General features: G+C 57.8%; 2 protein-coding genes across 4 annotated transcripts in view; both read left to right on the forward strand.

Annotated features, from left to right (window-relative positions):
* The window catches only part of LOC109372173 (uncharacterized), an 89031-nt gene that overhangs the window by 4625 nt on the left and 75682 nt on the right, over positions 1 to 8724 (forward strand). The window contains exon 3 of the mRNA XM_019625151.1: positions 386 to 1077. Within this exon, the coding sequence (XP_019480696.1) occupies positions 386 to 1077 (692 nt within the window). The remainder of the gene's footprint in view (positions 1 to 385; positions 1078 to 8724) is intronic.
* The window catches only part of APBA2 (amyloid beta precursor protein binding family A member 2), a 179199-nt gene continuing 171607 nt past the window's right edge, over positions 1133 to 8724 (forward strand). For 2 of the 3 annotated variants that reach the window (XM_019625161.1, XM_019625160.1), the window contains exon 1: positions 1185 to 1444. The gene's annotated coding sequence lies outside the window, so the exon portion shown is untranslated. Of the gene's footprint in view, positions 1445 to 8724 lie in introns of all 3 variants that reach the window. The other variant, XM_019625158.1, reaches the window with a different exon arrangement.

Consider the following 8724-nt stretch of genomic DNA (forward strand, 5'->3'; position numbering starts at 1 on the left):
CCATTGGAGGGTCTGGCCCTCTGGTCAGTGTGAGTGTTTCCGGAGGTGGTGGGAGAGGAGGTTGGGGCAGGAGGGAGCCTACGGCCACAGGAAGTCCACACCAAGTCTGCCTTAGTCTGGCTCAGGATACGGCTTTCCCAGCTCCCTCTTCTCAGGGTCTCAGCTCTGGCCCTCAGGGCAGCAGGCAGGGCCCCCCCACCCTACGCAGGCCTCTCTTCCTTCTGTAGCACTCCTCCTCAGGACTCCCCCCACCACTGCTTCACCCTAATCCAGCCAATGAAGAAAAGAAAACACAAGGCAAATAATCAGGACTTGGGGGAGGAGAACCTGAGCCGGCTCTGAGCAGACAAGGCACCCTGTGCACGTCCCCAGGTAGAACCCACAGGTGACTGCATCTGCTGTGGGACTGAATGACAGAGCCAGAGGGGTCAAAGGTGACACCAGCATCTCCAGCACAACCTTCAAGGGCTTCAGGGGGATTATTCGCACTGTGGGAGTGGATGACAGACTCTCCTTGGAAGTGGACAGTGGGGTCCTCTCCATTCAGGACAGCAAGGAGAGAAAGGCCTGGGTGAGGCCCTGCGGTAGGGAGGCCAACACTCGAGGGTACAGGGTACCAGAAACGGGGGTGATCACGGGTGCTTACCAGAAGCTGGGAGAGACCTGGAATGCATCCCGCGACGGGGGGGGTCTGCAATGGGGGAGGCAGCAGGGGACCTCCCCTCGCAGATGGGGCTTTCCCCTAGGGCGTCTCGCCGGGGTCCCCCCACTCCCCTCACAACCACGCGCGGGGCCGAGCAGGGCGCGGTCGTCGCGGCCCCTCCGCGCCGCTCGCGCTCCCGAGCCGCCAGGGGGCAGCGCGGCGCGCGGGGCTGGGTGCGGGCGCAGTGGAGCCTCGCGGTCGCCCGCTCTACCCGCCGGAGGACCAGACCCCTCGGGCTCCGATCCGGCAGGTCCGGGGCGCGCCCGGGAATCTGTGTGCTTCCCAGGGCCCCGGGCGGCGGGGGCGCCGCGGCTTCCAGAGCCTGGGCTCCGGTTCCTATTCCCCAAGACCAGCCCCGCAGGACCCGGCCCCAGGTGCGCCCGCCCGCCCCGCCGGCTGTCCCGGCGCCAGGCTGGGGTGGGGTGGGGGAAGGGGGCTGGGCACGACCCATCTTTGTCCTCCCTTTCTTTCCGCCGCGCAGGCCGGCCCGCCAGTGTCTTCCCAGCCCGCGTCCCGGGCGGGGGGCGGCGGGAGACGCCGGTGCGGGGTGCGCGGCGGAGGCGGCCCTGCGTGCAGCACGCCGCGTCTGGGGCGCGCCCGCTGCTATCCAGCTTCCCGGGCTCGTCGGCGGGCGCGGTGTGCGGCGCGGCGCGGCGCGGGCTCACAAAGAGCTGCGGCGGCGGCCTCGCGGACCGAGCGGGCTCTGGCGGGGGCAGCCGCGCAGCCCCGCGCCCGGGCCAGGTAAGCGGGAGCCTGGCCGCAGCCTCGGGGCGCGGGCCGGCGAGGGGGCAGGGGCGAGGGGAGCGGATGCTACGGCTGGAGTGCCGCCCCCCAGACGCAGCGGGGCGGGCGGGCGCCTTTGGGGGTTGGGGGTGCGGACTGGCACCCCCCTGGACCCGCGGGGCCGAGCCCATGGCTCGCGCATCCTAGGCGGGGGACTCCGCCGCGGCGAGAGCGACCCCGCGCGGACAAGGGGCGCCGGCCAGCGGGGGCTGCCCTCTCGGGTTTCGCGGGCCTGACCCGGTTCCCGGTGCGATCCGTGTCCCCGCTGGGCGCTGGCACAAAGTCTCCGTGCTGGGAGGCAACTCTCGAGTTTGGGGGCGCTTTGGGGTTCCCTGCCTCCCAGAAAGCCGAGCCTCAATCTTCGTCCCTCTCCCCCTTTTCCCCTTCTAATGAGGCCCAGAGGGAGAAACTCAATTAAAAATTCCACACTCGGGTCCCTTGGGCCGCCGGCGGCGGGGCTGGGGGCGCGGCGCAGACCTGCCTCACCCGCCAGCCCTGTGCCCGCGGCGGGCATAGCGGGGCAAGGCTGCTAACAGTAGATTGGGCCACAGATGGTCCAGGCGAACAGTGAGCCACCGCGCCCCTCGAGCTGGGCTTTGGGGCGGGCGGTGGGCCTGTGTGCCGAGGCTGGGGTCCACCTTGCCCTGGGCCCAGGGCGCCCAAGGTGGTGCGCCCTGCCACAGCCTCAGTGAGCAAGGAAGCTGAGGTGACCCCTGCTAGTTGTAACTTAGTATTTACTTGCAGAAGGAAGACTTCATTTTGTCAGACCCGTTCAGATGGGGCCTTTCCGGAGCCAGACTCGAGTCTGTGGTTGAGCGAGCTCACAAGTGGCCATGCAGCTGGCGAAAGTGCCCCATACGCTGCATCTCATTCCAGCACGTGGCCTGTGGGATGACTGTCCCTGGCCTCTTCAGCCTCTGTCCCTTTCCGGGAATTTTCTTTCTCTCTTTGAGAAAGAACAGTAGTCTTAGAAATAATGACCTGAAAGCTTTGAGGGTGCAAACAAGCCAACTTTCCCTGAGGTCCACAGTGGAGGTGCACATCCGGTGCCCAGAGCCTGTGGGTGGTGGGTTGCTCAGGCCTCTGGGTTAGTGGTCCCTCTGGTGAGGCAAGGCAGGCGGGGGTTCTCCTCTCTTGGGCAGGGACCGCCATGCAGGGGACACAGTCTGGTTTCCTAGTCCAGAGCTGCTGGGACACCTTGCCCTGTGCCCTCCTCATTCCTGGGTGGCCGTTTGTGCTGCTTCCATCTGTAGCCTGGATTGGAGAGCGTCGTCTGGGCAGAGGACAGCGCAGACACGGAGCCTGCTGGGCCTCTGGGCAGTGTCCAGGGCTGCGTGGATGAGTTGGAGCTTGCTGGTGGTCAGCTTGCTGAGCTGGCGGCCTCCCCTGTGGATACCACCGGCATGGGAGGGGTCTCCGGAACTGGGCCGGGTCTGGGTAATGGCACTCACGATGGTGCATCTCAAGTCTTCTGTCTCTCCAGACCTCTGGTCATTTTCAGGAGCATGAGCAGGTCAAGCCCCTTCCTCACTGCCTGCCTTTCCGTTTCCAGGGTACCTGGCGTCTGTGCCCGGAGAAGGCTGAAGCGGCTGGGTGTCTGTGTGTGAGCGAGCGTGTCAGTGAGCCAGTGAGCCTGAGAGCCTGAGAGGCGGGGTGGGCCCTGGCCGGAGGGCTGAGGAGGTGATGGGCAGCGTCTTACTCGCTTCCACCTTGCTTGCTTTCTTAGGCACCCCAGGCCCATGTTGTGGCTTCTTAACGTGTTTTCCATAACTGTCCCTTGAGTACTTCTAACCCCTTTAAAAACAAAATATATATATATACATAAAGTATATATATATTACTTTCACAGGAATAATTGGTGGGGATGGGTTGTGAAATGGAGGCACATAAATAATCCAATTTGCCAACTGAGCTAAGAAATGCTAGTTAAAAATAAAAGATAATTGTAAAAGACACCAGTCACACCCCTGGAAGCTGAGAGGGAGCGTTAAAACACCTTGATTTTTCCTAGACACAACTGAGGAATTCAGAGGAAAAACATGCCCAATGGAGAGGTTGGTGTCAGGCTGGGCTCTGTTTGGACTGGGCGGCCATGAGGCCTGTATGGGAGGACAGTGGGGGCAGAGCCTGGATGCACAGCCCCTTGCCTCCCCCCACCCCCTGCAGGTCTTAGCCCCTCCCTCCCCTGTGCTCCTTTCTGTCCTTGGTCCTGCACACCTGATCTGATCCCTCTAAGGTGAGGGCCTCTGGTGATACGCGGTCTGAAGACTTGGAGAAACCTTGGTTGTCAGGGGGAGTCTGAGAGGGTACGGGCAGGTGGGCACCGAGGCCCTGAACACATCACCTGCTGGCCTCAAGGGCCTTCTGGAACAAGGGGCAGAAGCCAGCATACCTTAAAGCCTGGCCTTAGCAGCGGTTCTCAACCTGTGGGTCGCGACCCATTTGGGGGTCGAACGACCCTTCCACAGGGGTCGCCTAAGACCATCGGAAAACAAAAAGATATTTACATTACGATTCATAACAGTAGCAAAATTACAGTTATAGAGTAGCAACGAAAATAATTTTATGGTTGGGGGTCACCACAACATGAGGAACTGTATTAAGGGGTCGCGGCATTAGGAAGGTTGAGAACCGCTGCCTTAGAGAAATGGAGAGAGAAGGAGAATGCCTTGCTGGGTGGCTGTGAGAAGTGGGGTCGTGTGGGCACCATTGGGGGTGATGCAGGCGTTGACTGGCAGGCAGCTTGATCCCTGACATGATTGCTCACCAGGAGGTGGCCCAGGTGCCTGGCCGGTGGTCGGTGTGTGCCCATGGGGAGGATTTCTGGCTCATCCCCTGTCCCCAGGCCCCCGCCCACCACCTGGGTCGGGTCCAGCTGGTGTCTCAGAGCAGCCTGCTGGCACGGGCTGAGTCAGCTGTCGTGGGCGCCGTTTTTTCTCGTCTCTCCTGCAGCCGTTAGTCCTTCACTCTCTCCCTGTCCTCTGTCGGATGCATGGGGGAGCCTAGGGAGGACAGCGACCTCAAGGTCACCTAGCCAAGCTCTCCGTGGGGCTTGGGATTCCCACATCTGCCTGGGAGCCTTACGTATTGGTGGGGTGCTGTTGCTGTGTGAATTAGGGTTTCTGTGCTGGCTGTGGGGTTTCCCAGGTTGGGCCCACGCCAGGTCTGGTGTCCCTTGCGCAAGCCCTCACGGCCCCTCAGTGCCCACTCCACACCCACGTTCCTCAGCCTGATTCTCTCAAGTTCCCTCTCTTGCTCCCAACATAACCCCTGCAAGCTGTCCACGCCCCAGGCAGGCTTGCCCTGGTTTGTCCCCACACTGTCCCAACCTGCCACCTTGGCCCGGGGCCCTCATGTCCATCCTTTATGATCCCAACTGAATGTGGGCTCTTTCCCTTTCATCCCCAGGTCCTCACATGTGCCGTGTTCACGCCGGCCATTCCGCTCCCTTGTGTGGGCTTGGTCCACATGCCCACCTGGCTCTCTGTTTATAGTCCAGCTCCCTGCCCAGCCGATGTAAATCAGCGTCACTTCCCCTTTTCCTATTGACCCTGCTTTGTGTTTCTTTTTAATTTATGTACTTGTTTATTTATTGCCTATCTCTTACTGCTCCAACGTAAAGACTTTGTTCACCTCTATCCCTGGCAGCCGGAACAGTGCCTGGTGCCTCATAGACCCTCAGTGCTACTTGTAGGGCGAATGAATGAATGAATGAATGAATGAATGAATGAGTGAAACCCCAGGAGCACGATCCTTCCTTTCAGCAGGAGCCCAGCTCCCCCTCCTCCTTTCCCAGAGACCCAGGGCTGGAACTGGGCTGTACTCACATTTGGACTCCGTCCTGGAACCTCGCATAGAGCCATGTGCTCAGTGGGCGGGCAGGAAAGAGCTGGGGAAATGTATGTTTAGGTCATTTGTCACATGGATCAGAAGGTGACGTGGTTGGGAAGGGAGTCGGTCCCAAAGAGTGCGCATCCTGATTCTCCACAGAAGTTCCCTTTTGGGGTTTTCGGGCGTTTGGACGGTGTCCACTCAGGCTGTGCCCGCTGCCAGAGCCAGCTTCCCGGTTTCCCTGCAGGCACCTGGGGTGTGGATGCGCTGGGAGCGAGGCGCCCTCTTGTCCAGGTTCCCATCCTCCTCCATCTGGATGTTTCTAAACTCGTCTCGTACCGTCTGTCGGACCCGGCATCGCGAGGCTCCCAGCTGCTCTGCCTGTGCCTGTTCGCCAGCCTTCCCTTCCCGGACTCTTTCCCCTACCGCCCTCTCCTTCCTGTGCTCTGGCCTTGCCGGGAAGATGGGAAGATGGGAAGATGGGAAGACGCAGTGGTTTTATGAGGCGGGAGAGGGAAAGGGGTTTGGAGTAAGGAGACCTCAGCTTGAACCTGGCTTTGCCACTCATTCTGGTCCTTTGGGCGAGTCACCAGCCTTGGAAGTCTTTCTCAGCGTCTGTCACCGCACGTTATACCTCCTGCCACGGTTGTTTTGGGAACACGAATGAGATGCAGTGTTCAATGGGTGTGAGATATCTTTATGATGGCGGGGCTGGGGTGTTCTCTGCGGGGGCCTGTGTGACAGGAATTCCCCTGCCCCACTGGGAGTTCCAAGGGTCAGGTTTGGTACTTTCAGCCACACCCAGTAAGAGACTGTTGTGTAAGCACTTCATAAACTCAAAACCCTGTCCTAACGTGAGGCGCTATTATTTTGTGTTTGAAGGATGGAAATTAAGAAAGAAAAACCTTGTAGTTGAGATTCCTGCATCTACTGGCCGTGAAAATATTTGCATCTTGTTGTTTTCTGAAAATTGAAGCACCCCAGCATTCAAAGAAGGTTTTTTTTCTTCTATTCTTTTTTTTATTTTTTATTTTATTGGGGAACAGTGTGTTTTTCCAGGACCCATCAGCTCCAAGTCAAGTAGTTGTTTCAATCTAGTTGTGGAGGGTGCAGTTCAGTGGTCCATGCGGGGATCAAACTGACAACCTTGGTGTTGTGAGCCTGCGCTCTAACCAACTGAGCTAACCGGCCATCCCCAAAGAAGGTTTTGATGGAGGAACCGACTTATCTGTTGGGTTAACCTGGCAGCTGGGAGGCTGAGGACCAGGCCGCTGTGGCTCGTCCCAGCACAGAGCACGCTGCTACTGCAGGGTTCCCGCCTGCCTGGGACAGACCGAAGGGTCCCATTCTCTGGTTCTCTCCCCCATCTCCCACTGGGGCCCAGTCTGCATCAGATTCATTTTAAAACTGGGTGGGCGTGACTAGGACTTATGACCACTCATGTGACACGTACAGGGGGTCATTTTCAACATGTGGCTAGAGAACCTGATAGCTGGCGACCAGTGAACGTGAGCGGTGGGTAGCGGTTGAAGAGTAATGGATGGGTCACAGATGACCCGGTGGCTCTTCCCGGGGACCGCCAGGGGGCTTGGGAGCTTGCAGCTTGCCATCCAGGAAACCAGCTGACATTGTCGGTGGGCCTGTAAGGTGTTTTCCGTTTTGCACTTGGACTCTCTGTACTTCCTGTCTAGCGTCAACTGCAAAGAGACTCTGGGCTCTGAAAGTCTCAGGTACTTGTCCTGAACAGATTCAGTAGGTAAAGAGTCAGTAGGAGAATGATATTGGCATTTAGGATTTTTAGTTGGGATATACCTATTCACACACACATACATACACCTATGTATTCCCTGTTCCCGGAATTGAGTCCCTGGCAAAGCAACTCTAAATAATGTTTCTCTGAACTGCTTTATGCATTGTTCATTTAATTAAAAAATGTGGTGTATAATTTTCCCTAGTTGTTTTGATTATCAGTTGCCTTGGAAAAATCCATTGTTTCAAAAATAGGAGACCCGTTCTTTGAGTGAACACGTGCATTTAGGGGTGATGGATTTCTCGGGTCCCTCTGGCACCAAATGTGTGCATCGTTCAAATAAAACTCCATTTACGTTTCTCTGTCTTTGGGTGTAACAAGTGAGCATGTGTTCTCACATCTGTCCATATTATCCAGAGCTGGTGACAGCTGTCACGGGTGGGGTGGAGTGGAGCGGGGCCTGTGTTAGCAGTCGGAATCTCGAGACAGCCAGGCTCTGCCTCCTCCAGCCAGCCAACACCACTGCTCAGAGCTGGATTTGACTCCTAAGAAAGGCACACACAAGCTGAGCTTCCTCTGAACCGGCCACTGAGTTACTCTGAGGATGGAGTGAAATGAGATGTCTATGTTTTGTTACATGAAAGCATCGGGTTGGTGTGGCCAGTGCCAGCCCTGGGGGTTGTGTGTGTGTGTGTGTGTGTGTTTCCCTAACTTGCCTGCAAGGCCTCAGACACTGGGCACTGCCTTGGGCTCCCTGGCTGGTCCTGGCTGGTACCAGTGACAGCTGGCAGCTGACTGATGGATGACTGATCCTGGCCACGGGTCCCAGCGCTGCCCACCCAGCCTGACTGCTAGATCATGATCCCTGAGACTGCCTGAATCGGTGGTGTTGACAGCTGTTCCTGCAGGAAACAGCAGTGGCTAAGCCTGACCCATAGTCCCCACAGGACGTGCGTTTCTTTGTGTGCATGGACGGTGCCTTTGTCTGCGCTTTGGGTGCAGGAGAGGAGTGTGGCAGGTGGCACGTGCAGTCTGCTTTCCATTCTTGGGGGACATCTCTGTGCTGTTTCTTGGGTTGCAAAGTCTGAGAGCAGAAGCCCCTCCAGACCAGGAACTCCTGATTGTGTCTTGCCTTTGGGCTTTCACAGATTTCAGCTTTTAAATTAATTGCATTTCATTAAGGAATGGTTTTCTTCTCAATCACGGGTTGGTCTGAGCTTAATCAGCAGTGATGACTGGCGTTAGTTACTGCAGCTGGTGTGACACCCCCAGAGTCAGAGGCATCTGCGACGTGCATTGACTTCATGTGGGGAGCTGCCTTGGGGGACCCCCAAATGTGGCAGCCTTCTCCCCTGTCTTAAGAACCCCGGCCTTAACTGTCTGTATGTGCTGTTTTTTGCCATCATGTAAGACGGTTTATCTAATCATGGAAACAAAGGGGTACTGGGCACTTAAGGGGCAGCCCCTCATTCTACCCCTGTCATTCACCTCTCAGTCCTGTGATATTCAGGATCTTTGCAATGCTGGCATTAGGGCAGGTGCCCTCCACTTTATTCATCCCTCAGCCCCTTTCCTGTGCTGGGAGCTCATCCTCACCCTCTCTCCCCCCTCCATCCATCCACCCATCCACCCACCCACCCACCCACCACTCATCTAT

The sequence above is a fragment of the Hipposideros armiger genome, unplaced genomic scaffold (genome assembly GCF_001890085.2).
Source record: "Hipposideros armiger isolate ML-2016 unplaced genomic scaffold, ASM189008v1 scaffold_617, whole genome shotgun sequence".
Lineage (NCBI taxonomy): Eukaryota > Metazoa > Chordata > Mammalia > Chiroptera > Hipposideridae > Hipposideros > Hipposideros armiger.